The following is a 21,418-nucleotide window of genomic DNA, read 5'->3' as shown; positions in this document are numbered from 1 at the left end:
ATAATAGGAGGATATGGAGTACTCTTACCAAGTGCTCTCTTATTGGTCAACCCTAGCCACAGTCCAGAACACTTGATTAATGCATAGTCCTACTGCACATAAGACATTCTACTACACTTAGGAATGGATCTTCACAGTTTACTATCTTAGTTCGAAAAGGCTACATTTGTAAATCCTGTAACGATAACCTTCCTTCACTTTCCTGAAATGTAAACAAAGATCCCCGATTTCCCCGGCTAGCCAGGGATAATGAAAGGAGCTTGGGAGTACCCTGACTGAATTCATGCCAACAAACACACACACACACACACACACACACACACACACACACACACACACACACACACACACACACACACACACACACACACACACACACACACACACACATACACTAAGATGTCTCTAGTTTTGTCAGACATCAAGCAGACTAATTGATATCTGTTCTCTCTGTAAAAATCTAATAATTAAATAAAATAACTAAACTAGATTGTGTACACAGGGGTCAGAGCATACAAGAAACAGAGAGCAACTCATGGAATGGGTGAACAGATAGATATGAAAGACAAAACCCCATGCTCTGTCAAACTCAATGTGACTTCCCTGGTTATATAAGGAATTCATGACAATATTGATTAGCCTACTTGATTAGCCTTCTCTGTCTGTCTGAGATGAAACAGAGTTCCCAGTGAACAAAGGTTATAAAAACATCTCTTGTTTGTTCACTGCGCCTGAAACCTGTCGCTGCTTTGTAGCTCCACCTTGCTAGAGCTGTGTCCTGTTCATAATTATGACTCATGTTCTCATCATCAGTGTGTCTTGGGTTGGGTGTGAGACTGAGTCAATAAGTGAGGAGGACCTAAGGAGGATCTAGCGCTGCATCCCGACTCTCTACGCTTCTGCCCTAAGTGTTTACTTGTTCTTCTCCCTTTGTGGATTTAAAAGGAAATTAATGGTATAAGAAATATGTTGGAAACTACCTCTGTGCTGTAGCACATGCTTACAGCATGTAAATACAGGGTTCTGTTCAGCGAAGTTGAAAACGTATTCAAACGCAATAAAACAATGAGGTGCTACTACCTGAACTTGGCCAAACAGACTGATTTTCATTTTCCGTTGCAGAACGTTTTGCTACGGTGTGCCCTACTGAACCTAACCCTGGTCTAAGATGGGAAGGGTATTCATGTTGAAGCTTAGGATGTCATTATGCTGTGGCTCTGTGGGCATTTTATAGGCCAGTAGGAAGTCACCAGTCCTGTTGGAAGGTGAACCTTTGCCCCAGTCTGAGGTCCTGAGCACTGGATCAGGTTTTCATGAATGATCTCTCTGTACTTTGCTTCTTACATCTTTGACTTGATCCTGACTAGTCTCCCAGTCCCTGCTGTTGAGAAACCTCCCCACAGTATGATGCCGCCACCACCATGCTTCACCGTAGGGATGATGCCAGGTTTCCTCCAGACGTGACGCTTGGCATTCAGCCCAAAGAGTTCAATCTTGGTTTCATCAGACCAGAGAGTCTTGTTTCTCATGGTCTGAGAGTGTTTAGGTGCCTTTTGGCAAACTCCAAGTGGGTTGTCATGTGCCTTTTTACTGAGGAGTGGCTTCTGTCTGGCCACCCTACCTCCTTGCTTGCACACACTTTTTCAGTTCTGCCCACAGATTGTCTATAGGATTGAGGTCAGGGCTTTGTGATGGCCACTCCAATACCTTGACTTTGTTGTCCTTAAGCCATTTGCCACAACTTTGGAAGTATGCTTGAGGTCATTGTCCATTTGGAAGACCCATTTGCGACCAAGCTTTAACTTCCTGACTGATGTCTTGAGATGTTGCTTCAATATATCCACATCATTTTCTTTTCTCATGATGCCATCTATTTTGTGAAGTGCACCAGTCCCTCCAGTTATAAAGCACCCCCACAACATGATGCTGCCACCCCCATGCTTCATGGTTGGGATGGTGTTCTTCGGCCTCCAAACATAACGATGGTCATTATGGCCAAACAGTTCTATTTTTTTCCCCCATCAGACCAGAGGACATTTCTCCAAAAAGTACGATCTTTGTCCCCATGTACAGTTGCAAACCGTAGTCTGGCTATTTTATGGCGGTTTTGGAGCAGTGGCTTCTTCCTTGCTGAGCAGCCTTTCAGGTTATGTTGATATAGGACTTGTTTTACTGTGGATATAGATACTTTTGTACCTGTTTCCTCCAGCATCTTCACAAGGTCCTTTGCTCTTGTTCTGGGATTGATTTGCACTTTTCGTACACATATTGTACGTTCATCTCTAGGAGACAGAACATGTCTCCTTCCTGAGTGGTATGACTGCTGCGTGGTCCCATGGTGTTTATACTTGCGTACTATTGTTTGTACATATGAATGTGGTACCTTCAGGCGTTTGGAAATTGCTCCCAAGGATGAACCAGACTTGTGGAGGTCTAAAATGTTTTCTCTGATGTCTTGGCAAATTTTTTTTATTTTCCCATGATGTCACGCAAAGAGGCACTGCGTTGAAGGTAGGCCTTGAAATACATCCACAGGTATACCTCCAATTGACTCAAATGATGTCAATTAGCCTATCAGAAGCGTCTAAAGCCATGACATAATTTTCTGGAATTTTCCAAGCTGTTTAAAGGCACAGTCAACTTAGTGTATGTAAACTTCTGACCCACTGGAATTGTGATACAGTGAAATAATCTGTCTGTAAACAATTGTTGGGAAAATGACTTGTGTCATGCACAAAGTAGATGTCCTAACTAACTTGCCAAAACTGTAGTTTGTAAACAAGAAATTTGTGGAGTGGTTGAAAAACCAGTTTTAATGACTCCAACCTAAGTGTATGTTAACTTCCGACTTCAACTGTGTTTAAATAAGGTATTTCTGTTTTAGATTTTTAATACATTTGCAAACATTTCAAATAGTCATTATTATTTTTTAAATTTTAGAATAAGGCTGTAACATAACAAAATGTGGAAAAATTCAAGGGGTCTGAATACTTTCTGAATGCACTGTATGTATGTCTCATAATTGAGGCATTCAAATCTTGCGGGATTTATATCAAAATTGTTATACACAAACCAGTAATAGTTTTTAAATGTAACATTTTTCATTTAATTTATTCCTTATTTAACTGAAGATGTCACATTTGAATTTGACATAGAGCATGGCAGTTGCAATTCCAGGATAGTGGGTTCGATTCCCGGACCACCTGTGCGTAAAATGACTACAATCATGACTGTAAGTCCCTTTTGATAAAAGCGTCTGTTAAATGGCATATTATTATCTTTTTCAGTACACCCTAGTTTTAACAATAGACAAGAATGCTGGTAACCCATGATGTCTGAAGTGTGTGTAGTTAACCTCAACCTGTAGACATCAAAACCCTGAGGCCTGTAGTTATTTTGAGGGGTGTTTCAGGCAATCGGCATATCAACCTGAACCAGAGAGGGGTCATGTGGAACATTAGCCTAGTCCACAGGATAAAAACATGTTCACCATTAGTTACCAGTCTTAAAACAAGGCCTGTCTTTGTCCTAAAAGCACTCAGCGTCTCCCACTGTATAATGAAGGTTTTGATATTTCTGTGAACATGCTATGGAGGGATATCACCACAGCGACAACAACGGATCAACAATTGTCGACAACAACATTGTGATTTATGTTCTATAAATTATTTTTGATATTTTCTAGGATAATCGTTTGAAGTACATCTTATTTGATCATAGATACTTATTTGGATGTTCTCACTTAAAGCAGACATTTGAGACTGTGCTTTCTCCCACCTCTCCCTCTTAGTGCTTACCTTGCACAGTTGAGCATATCAGAGTTCTTTCTGAATTATTTAAGGTGTAGACATGTTCATGAACGGTCTTCGCAGGCCAGCCTGAGTATACTGGACCCCAGCCCTAATCGGGAAATGTGTGGGCCTCTGTCTGCTTCTGGCAGCTGCTTTGTTCGGCCCTTAGTTTTAATTAAGTGGTCTTAATGTGTTCACTGTTCCCATGACAACCCTTCTGAAATGTAACGCTGGTCAGCCAGCCAGCAAACCAGTCAGTTTGTCTGTCAGTCTGCCAGCCAGCCAGTCAGTCAGTGCTCTACCTGGTGTACAGTTAACTGGAATGGAGAGGGACAGAATTGATCCTTACAGAATCTTAACCATAATGACGCTTCGATTGAAACTAGGGCCAGCCTCTGTGTGTAGTCCTATTTCAGTGTTTTAGTTTGTGACTGTCCATTTGTTGACGGCCACATGTCTGTTTATGACAAGACTGACCGGTCGGGCTAATTCAATCGATCAATTATAAATAGGACTACATGGACCTCTGCTCTGGTGCATCCCCCTGCCACTTCCTGTCAGTAGTGGGGTTGGGGTGTAGACAACACACAGAGCAGAGTTCTTTTATATTCTACGCCATCATTACCTTTACCTCAATTTACCTTAGTCTAGTCACTTATAGTGCTTGTGTAAGTTGTTTGAGCCTTTTGTGTATTACTCACCAAATGTGCATGATGTTTTTATTACAACCCAGCTTGTGTATGACCTTTGACCCCATCACCTAGACCAATAGATATGCCCTGACCCCTGACCTGTTATAGTGATAGTTGAGTGGCTGCTTCCCTGGAACCAGTTTCCCGGTTACTACACTCACTCAGTTTACACAAAGTCAGACAGGTTAGTGTTTGCCATCAAAATACTATCCTCTTGAGGTGGTATGGATATCAATGTCCTGGTGACATTTACTGCTGACTCGTGACCCTTTTCCTGATTTCCACTCACTCTTTCTTTTTTTCACTCCTAAGCATTGTGTCCTAAGCATATTTTTTTTTCAAACAAAGTGTGAACGGCTGTTGTGTTACTTGAAAGAGAGCAGGTGTGTGTGGTGCAGGCCTTTTTAAAACTGCGGTTCCCAATACCTGAAATCCCATTTGCAAAATGTCTATTTCCAGCTGCTGCTGCTGCTTCCCTGTCTGTCTGTTTCAACCTGGTGATGTGTGTGACAAAGACTGGTCGTTCATCCTTCTGGACCGTCCCACAGGGAAATTATGCTTGTATCGACTGCATCCATCTTGCTTTGCATCCTAATTTGCATTATGTCATTTTTTTTCTTCTCCACGTCCTATAGTGACGTCCTGGTGGTGCGTGGTGGAACTGCACTGAAAATCCCTAAAACATTATTATTCCACGTGCAGTGTCTGAAAACGCCTTGTGTGTTCAATGCGGTATCTTATGTTGCATTTCAATAGTCTAGCAACTTGGCGGGCCAATGTGCTTCCTTCCATCAGTCCAGTACTTTTGAATCCGAGTGGAGGAAGGAAAGGAGATGAGAAAAGGTCCACTGCTTTAGACTATTGAGATGCACCCGTAGTTTTACCTCCCTCACTTGGTCAGTTAGCAGTATAAACGTTTCATGCAAACTGACAATGCCCTGTGGTTTAACCACAATGGAACATTCACAAACCCCAATGTAATCTTTCTCTATTTGACATACTAGTATTCTACACCTGGGTTGTGTTCAGTTGGGCGAAAACCTTTGAGAAACGGGAGTGATATTTCATGAACAATAATCACAGATTATTGTTTTGTTTTCTGTTGCGAAACGTTGGAATGGAATGTTGTTTTTGGTTAAGACATCCCATGCTATTGTGTGCCCTAAATAAAACCAATAACATAATTCAAGGAGCCCTAATGCAAAACGACAACATGGTCGGGCGACTCCCTTTATCCTTCAATCTCCTCTGATCTTCTCATGAGTCAGAGTTCAGCACGGGATGTCCCTTTTTTAAGTCTCCTTTCAGATACTAACCTAACTGTTCCTTTTTCATTGTTTTCAGCCTTCCAGCTGTTTACGGTAGGGTTTGAAAACGAGTATGTGTGTAGGCTACGTTTACTGTCCATCGAATAAGCCATGTCGGTCTCATCTAGGGCTGTGGCGGTTATGAAATTTTGTCAGCCGGTGACTGTCAAGCAAATAACTGCCAGTCTCGCGGTAATTGACCGTTAATTAACATCAACACATTTAGAATCTCCTGGCTTCCACGCATGGCCTACAAGCCACTGATGCTGACCTTTGGAACATCTACATTTTAAAAAGTCTAAATCCATTTAATATAGCCTACACTATCACAATAAATCACAATCACAATTTTTTTTAGACTGGTCTAAAGAAACATGATATGAAGAAAATAGTCTATTTCGGAAGAACAGAGTAGCATACATTGAGTTGTCCGTATGTTAGGTCCTGATCTGGCTATGCCATATGGCTGTGGGCTACAATAGTTAATTTAGCAGGCAAGATTTGCTTAGAATTCCGTGGCATTAATTTATATACACTTTGCTATGTTATTTTATATATGAAGAATACAATTGAACATAGGTGAATATTTTCTCCAAACGATTTGAGGGAGTGCACACACACTATTCTGTGTTGAGCGGTTAACAAAAAACAGCTCCTCCTATGCTTAATTAGGAGTTATTTATGTAACTTTTAGTTGTGATACAAAGGTTGGGCTATATGCTTTGGTTTTTAGTACATTCTAAGGCTGTATGATGCGACTCTAATGATGATTTGAAAAAAGTTGCATGAAAGGCATGGGCTCTACTTTATTTGCGCAGGCTGTACACACTTCATCAGTCTCTCATTCACTATTTTGACAAGCACTTGATAATGCCTCGACTTTCCCAGCTGCATGCCCTTTGTGTGGCTGTAATGCCCCCTAATAAAATCTTACGTGCATACTTATCCAATTCCAAGGCGCACATTTAAGATATTGGAAGAACTGTCCACATTTACTTTTCGTTAGCCAACAAGATGAGTAGACCTATAAACTTTTGTACTATAGTAGATTGTCAATAGTACAAAAGTTGACCTATTCTGTGCAAGAAAGAAATATTCCAAACATAGTCTAGGACAGTTGTGGGATGCGATCGATCCCAAATTAATACAACCACTAGCATCAAACAAACGTTTTTATGCAATGAGGCTGACGCAACAGATCAGAACGTTTAGCTTAAAATGTTGATAAACTATTAGGCTATTTCCTCACATTATAAGTGCATTGAAACTCACGTGCTGCGTATGTATGCCAGTTGTAAAGCAGATGAATGTGCTTAACTTCTTTTGAAATTATTTGGCCACTTTAGTTGTGATACAAACCTTATTAAAACATATAGGCCTATGGGCTAGGCTACATGAGGTGTGCGACTATGATTTGAAAAAGTGGCAAAAAAAAGTGGCCGTTTCTTGCCTTACTGCCCACAAGCTGGGCATCATTCACAAGTGGTAATATATAATTCACAAGTGGTACGCTAATATTGTCACCCATCAGACTGTTCTTGATTTAATCTTGGCTTTACATATAATATGTGTATGAAATTTGTTTTGGATTCAGAATGGACCATTATCATGCAGCTGTCTCTAAACAGGGTCAGCTGGGGAAAAAAATACATGTCTCTATGCACATACATAGCGAATGGAGGACGCTTTTCCCGTGGTTAATTTTCATGTCACAACAGGTAGGCTATACTCTTGTTGTAAAGAGAAGCAATGTGCTTAATATTAGGAAAGTTGAGAAATAAATATAGTGGCCTACAGAAATGTTGCGCAACAGGAGCTTGTGGGCTCTCATGAAGTGTTTGATTAGATTTTCGATTACATTTGCATTGATGTCAGTGATTTAAAGGGACAAGAGTGCTGAGTACCAGGCAGTTAGCAAGTTTGGTAGGCTACTAATGACCATCAGCAGCATCAGAGCTTGGAAAAGCCTAATTACCTTGATTAAACGGTCACGTGGAATTTGACTGCCGTCATGACTCGTGACCGCCGGTGTGGCGGTAATACGGTCACACCGTAACAGCCCTAGTCTCATCCAGCGTAACAGCCCCAGTCTCATCCACTCTGAATAGCGCCAAACCAGTTTAAGAGCGTGTGTCAGATGTGGATTTTCAGGTTCATGTTTGTATGGGGTTTTGTGTGGTGTGTGTGTGTGGCCGTGTTTACTGAAAACCAGTCCAAGTCGTGTTTACTTTGTGCTCTTCAACATCTTCCTGGACTGTGCTGCGTTAAAGGGACTTGTTTCCTACATGGTGCTGTGTACTCCATTGAGGTGGAAATCGTGTGCCTGCCTCAAATGGTACCCTATTCCCCTTATAATGCACTGACCTGAGCTAGTCAAACGTAGTACACTATAAAGGGAATATGGTGCCATTTGGGGCGGAGACACTGTTTTGGTTTGCCCTTTCACAAGGTTCAGGTGACTTTCTTTTCCTGCGCTGTGAGAAATGTGCCACAAAGCATAGGTTCCTGTCAACTCTTTTCAGAAGTCGCCTTAAAGACAATTTCCCACAGAGACTGCCCTCGGCTGAAAATCAAACACCAGGGTCGTGTTCAACGGGGCACACAAGAGAAAACAAACATTAGCTTTTCTTAATGGCTAGGCCAAGGTAGTCTGTTTTCTTCTGTTAATGCCTAATGAACAAGGCCCTGGTTATCTACCAGTACCACAAGGCTCTGTCTGGTAATTCTCAGACGCTGACGCTAACCTCTGGGCTTGGATGTCGTGTCATTTCACTCCTCTTGACCCAGACTGATAATGTGGTTCCATACTGGCCGCATCCCAAATGACCGGGGTAGTGCACTATATAGGGAATGGGGTGCCATTTGGGATGCACGCACTGACTGACGTGGGGTTGGAAATGGAATGCACCACAGTGTCGTTCCCGTGGGGGAAGAATGACACTATCAGACCTGAACTGCTGATCGAACACTTACAGACATGGAAATGGAGGGAGGAGTTGGTACTAGCCCCCAGGAAAGATCAAATTTATTTATATAGCCCTTCTTACATCAGCTGATATCTCAAAGTGCTGTACAGAAACCCAGCCTAAAACCCCAAACAGCAAGCAATGCAGGTGTATAAGCAAGATCAAATTGTAACCAGTGTATCATGCCTGTCTCTGTAACCTTGTCTGTCTCCTGCAGGCCCTATGATTGGCTGGCTGGATTTGCTGTGGAAAACACAACACCGAGACGCACGCCACACGCACACACAAATGCACGCCATGCGCACACACAAACGCACATACAGGTACACATACGCTCGCACACACCTTCGTTTAACCCCTACTCGGCCCTTCACTCAGATTGTAGTTGCAAGGCAGGCTAGCTTTGTCTATCCATACTCTATACCTTCATTATACACTTAGTGTACAAAACATTAGGAACACCTTCCTAATTTTTAATTGCATCCCCTTTTGCCCTCAGAACATACTCAATTCGTCAGGGCATGGACTCTACACGGTGTCGAAAGTGTTCCACAGGGATGCTGGCCCATGTTAATTTCAATGCTTCCCACATTTGTGTCAAGTTGGCTGGATGTCCTTTGGGTGGTGGACAATTCTTGATACACACAGGAAACTGTTGAGCGTGAAAAACCCAGCAGCGTTGGAGTTCTTGACGCACTCAAACCGGTGTGCCTGGCACCTACTAACATACCTCGTTCAAAGGCACTTAAATCTTTTGTTTTGCCCAATGGCACACATACACGCAACCCATGTCTCAATTGTCTCAAGGTTTAAAAATCCTTCTTTAACCTGTCTCCTCCCCTTCATCTACACTGATTTGAAGTGGATTTAACAAGTGACATCAATAAAGGATCATAGCTTTCAGCTGGATTCACCTGATCAGCCTGTCATGGAAAAAGCAGGTGTTCCTAGTGTTTTGTATACTCAGTGTATAATTGATGAGGAAACATCCACTAAGTTTGTTTCTATTAGATACTAAGAGATAAACAGAATATGTGTTTATCTGACAATAGGACTTTAAACTGTGTTTTGCCAATGATATTGTTAGGACTTTGAACGTTATGTTCCTGTCCAATATCCAGAACAAACAGCTGAGAGATTGTGTCTGAGATGGCACCCTATTCCTTTGAAAGACCTCTGGTATTAAGGGTGTGAAAGTTTAAACGTTAAAATGAAATTGGTATCCTAATGTTAAGAGAAATCCCAAACCTAATTATAATTATTTTTTTTTTTTTATAATACAAAAATTTAATAATGTTTTTGTATATGCAGAAAGTAAACAGCATAGTGGTTCAATTTCCATGACAACTAAGAGCATTGGTTCCCTGGCTGCCACGCTGTGAACACGTGAAGCGAACCTGTGCACATGCGCAGATACTTTGTGTGACTGCGAGAGCGAAGTGTTGAATCTGGCTCAATATCCTATTCATTGATGATTACTGAAGTTGCGAGACATGGCAAGCCAATGAATCTGCGAGATACAGCATGGCATTGTGAGATATAGCTTTTAATTGCCGATAGATAGGCTGTTCTGTCTGTCTGTCTGGTAGCTGACATGCCTATTAGGGCCGTGATGATACCAGTATCGCAATATTTTTTCCATTTAAAAAATGTAAACACGAAGCAGGTCAAACTAGTTGGTCCTTTAAAAACTAAATGTGACTCTGTATGACAACATAATTATGTTTCCAACATTACGGCTGAGTGGAGGCTGTTATAGCAGCAAAATGAGGGACCAACTCCATATGAATCCCCTTGATTTTAGAATGAGATGTTCGACGAGCAGGTGTCCACATACTTTTGGTCATGTAGTGTATCACGATACTGGTATCGTTCCCAGCGCCCTACTGCCAATACTGTGCACCTCGTTCTCTCTCCGTCCCTCGCTATGAAAGATGCGAGTGTTTGATTAGTTGCCATACTCCCGAGAACAGTCTCTTCCGTTCCAAAAATACTGAATCCTACCGGAATCGAATCTTGACAGTCAGAAAGGGTCGACTCTCCACCACTAAATCATTGTCGTTAATTAACAGTTGGAAAAATGGCAGAGAACGGCAAATGACAGCAGCGAAGTCCTGTATGGCAATACTTTGAGAAGTTAAATGAGAACGAAATTCTAACTTTCCGAGTTGGAATTGAGGTACAGTAATGGTAGTACAGGTGCGATGCTTAACCATCTGACAGGGACGCACCGTGAGACCCAAACCGTTTCTTGCAGCAGCGAAGCTGCATTGTGAATTCACGTGAAATGTTGTCAAGATTTCTTATTGTTTTTAATGGAACACCGATAAAACAATGGCACTTTAAACGTTAAGAAACATCTTTCATTTGTCACGTCCCTATCTGGTATATTGGATCCAGTCCGGATATCTTTTCAGTATTTTCTCCCTTAGAGGACCTCGTTTTCCCTATTAATAGTGTACTCTGCTCCCACATGATTATTTCCCTCACTGTTTTTGTCCCTCTTCTCCGTCCGTAGAGCATGTTCCAGTGGAGTTGCGGGAGCCCTTCTACTGTGACCAGTATGAGCAGGAGCACCTGAAGCCCCCCGTCACACGCCTCCTGCTCTCCTCTGAACTGTACTGCCGCACCTACGGTCTGCTGCAGGGGGACCAGGAGGGGTCAGGGGCCCCAAAAGACAACGCCACCCTGCTGCAGCTCCTCGCCAACAGGGGCGTGATCCCCAAAGATCAAGACATCCCCGTGACTGACGCGGACCTCCGGCATAAACCAATCAAAATGGTAAGAGATGGGTGTGGCATATGGCGTGTCTATGGTAATCTTGGCGCCCAGAGCCAAGTCTCGTGTTATGGTAGGTTTCGTCTGACACGAGAGACTATGGTTTGAGTTATGGGAAATAGAGGACGATTTCTGTTTTGCTGTTGGCCACCAGTCTTTGTCTCCCAGTAATAGTAATGCCTGCCCCTGGGATGGGATTGGGGTGACTGGGGATGACTGCCACAACACACAGGTTCAATTGAGGGAAGATCGAAGCTGCGCTGGAAACTGCCACTGGACCGGTCCTGGTGTCACAATAATCCATCCAGCAGTGATCGATCTGGTCGTCTGGGCATACGGTCTGCCTCATAGGGACACACACAGGCATTGTCTGGTCACCCTCAGCCATTACTGCTGGTCCAGGGGGAGTGGGGATGTTAAAGCTGTGGAGGGGGATTGGGGTGTGTAGGGTGTGCATGTATGGGGAGGGGGTGGGTGGGTTAGGGTTGGGTCGCACAGGAAGGGACTTGTTTATGCTTTGATTCCACGGATTAGACAACATTAAAAAAAGACCCCCTTTCCGGGTCCACCCCCCCCCCCCCCCCCCCATCACCCCAGCCGATCCCCTGAAGATGAGTGGATCCAGCTGTGAGGACCAGGGGGACGTCAGTGTGACTCCAGGGGGGATTCAGTCTTAATTCTGGGTGTAGCATGGTAGGGGTGGGACTGGGAGGGAGGGCTGGGAGGCCTGGAGAAGGTAGTGTTTCTGAGACAATAGGTGGCTCTGACTAAGCCTTACAGTCGTGGCCAAAAGTTTTGAGAATGACACATATTAATTTCCACTAAGTTTGCTGCTTCAGTGTCTTTAGATTTTTTTGTCAGATGTTAATATGGAATACTGAAGTATAATTACAAGCATTTCATAAGTGTCAAAGGCTTTTATTGACAATTACATGAAGTTGATGCAAAGAGTCAATATTTGCAGTGTTGACCCTTCTTTTTCAAGACCTCTGCAATCCGCCCTGGCATGCTGTCAATTAACTTCTGGGCCACATCCTGACTGATGGCAGCCCATTCTTGCATAATCAATGCTTGGAGTTTGTCAGAATTTGTTTTTCTACCACAAGTTCTCAATGGGATTAAGGTCTGGGGAGTTTCCTGGCCATGAACCCAAAATATCGATGTTTTGTTCCCCGAGCCACATAGTTATCACTTTTGCCTTATGGCAAGGTGCTCCATCATGCTGGAAAATGCATTGCTCGTCACCAAACTGTTCCTGGATGGTTGGGAGAAGTTGCTCTCGGAGGATGTGTTGGTACCATTCTTTATTCATGGCTGTGTTCTTAGTCAAAATTGTGAGTGAGCCCACTCGCTTGGCTGAGAAGCAACCCCACACATGCAGGGTCTCAGGATGCTTTACTGTTGACAGGACTGATGGTAGCGCTCACCTTGTCTTCTTCAGACAAGCTTTTTTCCGGATGCCCCAAACAATCGCAACGGGGATTCGTCAGCGAAAATGACTTTACCCCAGTCCTCAGCAGTCCAATCCCTGTACCTTTTGCAGAATAGGTACAGATGTTTCTCCTGGAGAGAAGTGGCTTCTTTGCTGCCCTTCTTGACACCAGGCCATCCTCCAAAAGTCTTCGCCTCACTGTGCGTGCAGATGGACTCACACCTGCCTGCTGCCATTCCTGAGCAAGCTCTGTACTGGTGGTGCCCCGATCCCGCAGCTGAATCAACTTTAGGAGACGGTCCTGGCACTTGCTGGACTCTCTTGGGCGCCCTGAAGCCTTCGTCACAACAATTGAACCGATCTCCTTTAAAGTTCTTGATGATCCGATAAATGCTTTATTTAGGTGGTAGTAGTTAGTCTTGTCTCATCGCTGCAACTCCTGCACGGACTCGGGAGAGGCAAAGATCAAGAGCCATGCGTCCTCCGAAACACAACCCAACCTAGTCGCACTGCTTCTTAACACAATGCACATCCAACCCGGAAGCCAGCCGCACCAATGTGTCAGAGGAAACACCGTACACCTGGCGACCTGGTCAGCGTGCACTGCGCCCGGCCCGCCACAGGAGTCACTAGCAATGAGACAAGGATATCCCTGCCGCTCAAACCCTCCCTAACCCGGACGACGCTGTGCGTCGCCCCATGTTCCTCCCGGTCGCGGCCGGCTGCGACAGAGCCTGGGCTCGAACCCAGAGTCGCTGATGGCACAGCCTTAGACCACTGTGCCACCCGGGAGGCCCGTTAGGTGCAATCTTACAGGCAGCAATATCCTTGCCTGTGAAGCCCTTTTTGTGCAAAGCAATAATGATGGCACGTGTTTCCTTGCAGGTAACCATGGTTGACAGAGGAAGAACAATGATTCCAAACACCACCCGCCTTTGGAAGCTTCCAGTCTGTTATTCGAACTCAATCAGCATGACAGGGTGATCTCCAGCCTTGTCCTCGTCAACATTTACACCTGTGTTAACAAGAGAATCACTGACATGATGTCAGCTGGTCCTTTTGTAGCAGGGCTGAAATGCAGTGGAAATGTTTTTTGGGGATTCCGTTAATTTGCATGGCAAAGAGGGACTTTGCAATTAATTGCATTTCATCTAATCACTCTTCATAACATTCTGGAGTATATGCAAATTGCCATCATACAAATTGAGGTAGCAGACTTTGTGAAAATTAATATTTGTGTCATTCTCAAAACTTTTGGCCATGACTGTAGATTAGAACAATAGGCAAACTGCTCAGCACCAGTGAAACCAGAGCTGCCTGTGTTAAGAGAACACTTTGGGCTCTGTTACGAGCTGGTAGCTGGCTCTCTCTCTCCTCTTCTCTCTTCTTTTTTTTGTGTGTGTGTGTTTCTCTCTCTCTAACCACGTTTCCATCCACAGTTTTTATGCGAATCACAACAGCTCTGACGAAAAAGGAAGCTTCGGTACAATTTGATAAATGGCAACAGATAATTTGTTCGTTCGACATGGTACCGGTAAAGTGTGTTATGTGAGAAATAGCAGTGGAAGCGCCTTTATGTGGAAATGTTCATATAATAACATCATATCGAAGTAAACATGGAGTCACGTGATGATGTGGTGTGTGGTCCCCCTACTACGACTCCATAAACCATGCAGTTTATTAGGCTAAAGATTAAAGACAGTACCTTCATAAGGTATTCACACCTCTTAATGTTTTCTACATGTTGTGTTACAGCCTGCATTTAAAATAGATTCAATTGAGATTTGGTGTCACTGGCCTACACTCAATACCCCATAATGTCAAAGTGGAATTATGTTTTTAGAAATTAAATAGTTTTTTTTTACCAATTCATTACAAATGAAAAGCTGAAATGTCACTAAGTATTCAACCCCTTTGTTATGGCAAGGCTAAATAAGTTAAGGAGTAAAAATGTGCCTAACAAGTCACATAAGTTGCATGTATTCACTCTGTGTGCAATAATAGTATTAAACATGTTTTTTTTTTTTTTTTTTACGACTACCTCATCTCTGTACCCATGTTTTCACCTTGTCATTATTCTGGAGGGCTGAGCCTGTTCAAATAGGAACTGTGTAACATTACAGCTTCCTGTCTCTTCTTTCACTATACCCAATTTAACGACAGTCTATAATGTTAGTCTCTAACTAATTCAATAGCATACGTCCTAGATTTTATTTTGAAATGTGACTTAGAAATATCTTAATGAGTTGTAGAGGACTTTGTAAACGATTCATGGAATTCCAACTTGAGCACAATAGACATCGTAGAATTCTCATTATACATCATGAAAGTGCTCTAGTCAAAGGCTACAGTTTGGCTTCTTGAGCATGCTTTGACATTTTCCTAATTTTTACAGTGTGACTTTAACCATGTTACCCCCCCCCCCTCTCTAATACTGTATAATCTTCACTACATCTATGTTCTTACCCCCATCCAGCCCAGCTCCTCTAGCAGACACCGGCCCAACAGACACCGGCTCTGTGATTTGAATGCCTCGAAGTCAGTCTCTGGAGAACCTGTGTAGCTGTAGTCAGGCTTGTTTCCCCCTCATAGTCAGTCAGGTGAAAGTAGGACGCTCCATTACCCCTGCCTCCGCCTCTCTCTGTCTCTGCTTCTCTGCCTGGTGCCTCTAACAGGGGAGCTACACTGGGCCGGCGAGCCGCTTTATCAAGTGTTCTCGGCTGTGAGCAATTATTGAAAATAGAACTAGAGTGTAATGTTATGCTGAGCAGCGCACACCTCTCGTGAAACTGCCTGGAGCTCTCTACCTGTTGGCCAGGGCACCAGGTGGTGTATTCACAGTCTGCAGGTCCTAATTGGACCAGTGGTGTGCGAGGGGAGAGGTGTGCTGTGCTGTCTCATCCAGACCTGGGTTCAAATAGTATTGACGTTCTTACAAACACTTAAGCTGCGCTCGATTGAGCTTGCCTGGCTGGCGCAATGGAACCAATGGAATAGTGGAGGTGAGAGTTGTGCTCAGCTAGTACTGTCTGTGCTGTGTTCTGTGCTCAGATCATACTGTTCTGTGTTCCCGCCAGTGCTGTTCTGTGTTCCCGCCAGTGCTGTTCTGTGTTCCCGCCAGTGCTGTTCTGTGTTCCCGCCAGTGCTGTTCTGTGTTCCCTCCAGTGCTGTTCTGTGTTCCCGCCAGTGCTGTTCTGTGTTCCCGCCAGTGCTGTTCTGTGTTCCCGCTAGTGCTGTTCTGTGTTCCCGCTAGTGCTGTTCTGTGTTCCCGCTAGTGCTGTTCTGTGTTCCCGCTAGTGCTGTTCTGTGTTCCCGCCAGTGCTGTTCTGTGCTGTTCTGTGTTCAGCTGGTGCTGTCTCAGCTCCATGGTGGTGATGGTGTTGCTGCCATGCCACCAGGCCTGGGAGGCTCCCTCAGCCTCAGCTGGCCAAGAGCTGGTAGTGAGACTCACCACTTGTTAGGCTACTACTGCTGCTACTCAACTTGCACCTGTAGTGCTCTCTGAGCTTGAGCTGTAGACAGTGCTGCTGTCTACAGCTGGGCCGCTGCCTGCCTCTGTCAGGGGAGGAAAGTGGGTCATGCAACACGCACGCACAGCGTTAGGAGGATGGAGCAGTGCATCAATGTGGGCCTTGGCCAGTAAACGGCTTTGGAGCAACAGCAATCTGCTGCTGTAGTGTGCGGCTTTATATGAAGCTCATCTGTGTCATACACGCATGAATGCACACACACACACACACACACACACACACACACACACACACACAGCGTGTTCACACACCAACCAAAGTAATAAAATGCTAAAGTATATTTAAAACCAACCTTTTACTCAAGTATCAAGTGTAAATGTAATTGCTAAAATATACTAAAGTATCAAAAGTAAAATTATGAATCATTTCGAATTCCTTATATTAAGCAAACCACACGGCAAAATATTTTAAAAATGTAGTTACGTATAGCCAGGGTCACACTCCAACACGCAGACATCATTTACAAATGAAGCATTTGTGTTTAGTGACTCCGCCAGATCAGAGGCAGTAGATGACCAGGGATGTTCTCTTGATAAGTGTGTGAGTTGGACCATTTTTTTGTCCTGCTAAGCATTCAAAATGTAATCAGTACTTTTGGGTGTCAGGGAAAATGTATGGAGTAAAAACTTCTTTAGGAATGTAAGTGAAGTAAAAGTTGTCAAAAATATAAATAGTTAAGTACAGATACCCCCAAAAAACTAAAGTAGTACTCTAAAGTATTTTTGCTTAAGTACTTTACGCCACTGCCTATCACTCTACAAAAGCCTATCGCTCTGCAAGGGAAACACTTCAAGGTCTCAGAGAAAGTGACGTCACCGATTGAAACGCTAGTAGTGCGCACCGCTAACTAGCTAGCCATTTCACACCGGACACACACACACAGCGAGGGTAAACAGAATATATTATTGTTTGCCAACAGCTAATATCTATATTGCCTTTAAATATGTTACACTGTGATATTGACCAGTCTTCTCTCTGGTTGTGTCCCAAATACCAAGAACTCTATTTCCTATGGGCCCTGGTCAAAAGTAGTGCACTATGGAGGGAATAGGGTGTCATTTGGGAGTTTAGCGCTGTTATCAATAACCACACAGCTTACATCAGCTCCAAATGAGGCTGGGGCAAAACAAGCTAAATGAAATGCCTGCCACCTGCAGTATAGATATTCTAAATAGGATACTTTCTCTAGTGCCCCACCCTAGAACGGCGCGGTCACTGAAGCCATCTAGATCACTCAGCCAGTCTTGCTAGACGACACCTGGTCTTGGCCTGTCCCCCAAAGGGCACCCTATTTCCCCATGTCCCTCAAACTCGACTCTGGACCTCAAAGCCAGTTCAATTTCTTTTTAACGAGTGTTTTTGAATGGAGTCCTTGTTTATGTTGTCAGATTTACGTTTTGGTCATTTAGCAATCTTATCCAGAGCGACTCAGTCAGTGAAGTTCATTCAAATGTTTTATATAGCCTACATATGACAAAGGCATGAATGTACGTTGGGGGAGCAGTGGGGGTGGTCAGAGGATAGCCCTGTTTCAGAAGTCCCTGCCTGTGTCTATGGTTGGTTTTGGTCAGTGAGTCGCTGACACGTTGCCCTAACTCATACTGCTGTGTACGCAAGTTTTCGCTCAAGTTAGCATCCGTCTAGAGCTCAGTAGGAATTAGAAGTGGCACAGATCGGGTCCCAAGTGGCACCCCGTTCCCTATTTAGTGCACCTCTTTTGACCAGGTCCCAGTAGTGCACCCATAGGGCTCTGGTCAAAAGGAGTGCACTATATAGGACAGAGGGTGCCATTTGGTACGCGGACTCACTTTATCCCCTGGATCAGGAATGCTGCTGAACATCATCTCAAAACATTTGGGAGGTCACAGGACCTCCCAGGCCTGCCAAGGGGGGAAATAACATTTAGTTGTATTTTCTTTTGTTTGTTACAGAGAAGAGTCAACAAAAGAAAGCTGCAGGGATTACAACATTGATCTTGGAGGTTGGTTGGGGGGACATTGTTATCCATTTGGGAGGGGTGCAAAAAGCTGGCACAGCACAAATTGGTGTGGTTTTGCTGCTGCTTCAGTATTTAGTATTTAGCTATACATGTACAATACCATGTGCTGTTCTTGTCAGTGGAGCGTGGGGTGCCGGGAAGCGCACCAGCCCCACCGAACCCCACCGCGCTGCACCCCCCCCCCCCCCATCCCCCCCCCCCCCCCCCTCTTCACTGATCCCCACACCGACCGCAAGGGCACTCCGCACCCACCGAACGCCACTGATCCCTCAGACCTGGCTGGCTGTCTGATCCTTCTCTTTGTCCGTCTGTCTAACCCTGGATTTCATGAGTACGGGGCTGTGGCCGGGGGGGGGGGGGGGTTCAGAGGGTTAAGTCATATTTCAGACATAATCAGATTTCACCTTTTTATCCGTCATAATCGCTCTTAACGATCTGCGAGATGAATTTAGTGTTTTGTTTTCCTGTTATTGTTATTATTGACATGGATGATAGTCACAGATTTCCCAAAGCAGAGATGAATGGTTTCCTTATGGACAGCTTAATGTATATTGTTTAATATTATATTATTTAATATGTTGGAGGATATGTTATGTCCGGTCAGCTCAGGAGGATTCTGAGCAGAGCGCCCCAGTGTTAAGCCGGGGGGGGGTCGAGCACCGCTCAGGATTGTGGGTGGTGAGGTGCATTGTGGGTCAGATTGTTGGTTGTTATGGTGATTTGGCTGGTGGACTGTGTGCCCTGTGTTCCAGGTTTGCACCTCGCTCTACCCCCCTCTCCCTTCTCATTAGTGAGAACTTGTGATTTGGCTTAGCAAGCTCCGCAGGGTCAGGACAGGAAATCTGTGACCCCCCCCCTTCTCCCAACCCCTCCTCTCTTCCTCTCTACTCTGCTTTCATTCCACGCTTTAGTTGTGAATGACCCTGTAGTCTACTCCCTCCTGAATGATCACCTTATTACACCACAGTGAAACAGTCCCAGCCCCACCAGTAAAGGGCTTATTCTCACTGAATAAGAGTTTATCTGGACACAATTTTGATTTACAGAATATGTACATACACTTTTCAATTCACATTAGCGAATGGAATGTCACGAGCCGGGAGAGGGTTTGGTTGACGTGCTTGGTTACGCAACAATTCACAAGCATGTGCAGACAATTAAAGGGTTGGTATAATTCACTGGGGAGTTGATGTTGAGCTGTTCTATATGGAAGTCCATTCCCACCACCCAAAAATAAAATTCATATAGATCTTACATATAGGTTCTGTTTCTTCATTTGTAGCATTGTGTGCTGATTTCCATCTATCCACGTTGCAAAGATCCGCATAGCAGGGCTGCTGGCAAACGTGTGGCAACCTGGCATTTTCCCCAGCACTTTTAATTTAGTTTAATACAAAATGTTGACACACAAGCTTTGAAAAGAGGGACAAAGTAATTTAAAAAAAATCTGATTCGCCTCATGATTTGTTTGACAGGATTTTAATGTTTTCATTCTCCCTAGGGCCAGGAGTTTTTCCAGGAGTTAAAAAACAACAAAATTTGATCTGAATTATAAAAAATCTGGTCCCATCATAGCCTATATAAAACCGTTTTTACAGCTGATTTTATTACTATGTCATAACCGGAGTTTTACCTGGTTAGGTCAGCCTAGCAGACCATGAACAACTCTGGGCCCCAGGAAAACAATTCCCCCCCACCACTCTGGGACCTGTGGTGCCACCTCTGAAATCACCACACAATGTTAAAAATTAAAAAACATTTATTTTCTTTCATTATCTATCTAAAACATGTTGATTTATGTAGTTTGACTTACATATCTCAACATTTTGTAGACTTCCATAGTTTTGCGTGGCTCAGCAGGTGGCAGCTACTGCGACCAATTTCAGAATGTAACGGGCAATTTAAGGTAAACACTCAAGGAAAATGTCTACATTTCAGCTGTTTCAAAAACATTGCTCTGCTATTACCAATTCTTCTGTAAGTGTTGAGCTCAACGAGACCGTTCTGTTTACACTGCCCTGTTCAGAGGGTGGGAGGACTGTCAGGCGCGACCTTCGGAGGTAGTGCTCGAGACTAGAGGTCGACCGATTTTAATCAGAATGGCCGATTTTAATTAGGGCTGATTTTTAAAAAGTTTTCATAACACTCCACGAGGAGACTGCGTGGCAGGCTGACTACCTGTTATGCGAGTGCAGCAAGGAGCCAAGGAATGTTCTAGCTATAGCATTAAACTTATCTTATAAAAACAATCAATCTTAACATAATCACTAGTTAACTACACATGGTTGATGATATTACTAGTTTATCTAGCTTGTCCTGCGTTGCATATAATCGATGCGGTGCCCGTTAATTTATCATCGAATCACAGCTTACTTAGCCAAACGGGTGATGATTTAACAAGCACATTCGCAAAAAAAGCACTGTCGTTGCACCAATGTGTACCTAACCATAAACATCAATGCCTTTATTAAAATCAATACACAAGTATATATTTTTAAACCTGAATATTTAGTTAATATTGCCTGCTAACATTAATTTATTTTAACTAGGGAAATTGTCACTTCTCTTGCGTTCTGTGTAAGCAGAGTCAGGGTATATGCAGCAGTTTGGGCCGCCTGGCTCGTTGCGAACTGTGTGAAGACCATTTCTTCCTAACAAAGACCGTAATTAATTTGCCAGAATTGTACATAATTATAACATTGAAGGTTGTGCCATGTAACAGCAATATTTAGACTTAGGGATGCCACCCGTTCTATAAAATACAGAACAGTTCCGTATTTCACTGAAAGAATAAACGTTTTGTTTTCGAAATGATAGTGTCCGGATTTGACCATATTAATGACCTAAGGCTCGTATTTCTGTGTGTTTATTATAATTAAGTCTAAGATTTGATAGAGCAGTCTGACTGCGTGGTGGTAGGCAG

General features: G+C 43.8%; 1 protein-coding gene across 3 annotated transcripts in view; it reads left to right on the top strand.

Moving 5' to 3' along the window:
- Positions 1–21,418, top strand: part of camsap3 (calmodulin regulated spectrin-associated protein family, member 3) — a 54,446-nt gene that overhangs the window by 2,286 nt on the left and 30,742 nt on the right. For all 3 annotated transcript variants that reach the window (XM_055882936.1, XM_055882946.1, XM_055882956.1), the window contains exon 2: positions 11,275–11,537. In XM_055882936.1, coding sequence (XP_055738911.1) covers positions 11,275–11,537 — 263 coding nt within the window. The remainder of the gene's footprint in view (positions 1–11,274; positions 11,538–21,418) is intronic.

Source organism: Salvelinus fontinalis, chromosome 2 (assembly GCF_029448725.1).
Source record: "Salvelinus fontinalis isolate EN_2023a chromosome 2, ASM2944872v1, whole genome shotgun sequence".
Taxonomy (NCBI): domain Eukaryota; kingdom Metazoa; phylum Chordata; class Actinopteri; order Salmoniformes; family Salmonidae; genus Salvelinus; species Salvelinus fontinalis.
Note: the sequence above shows the minus strand (reverse complement) of the source record. Positions and strands in the feature narration are given on the sequence as shown.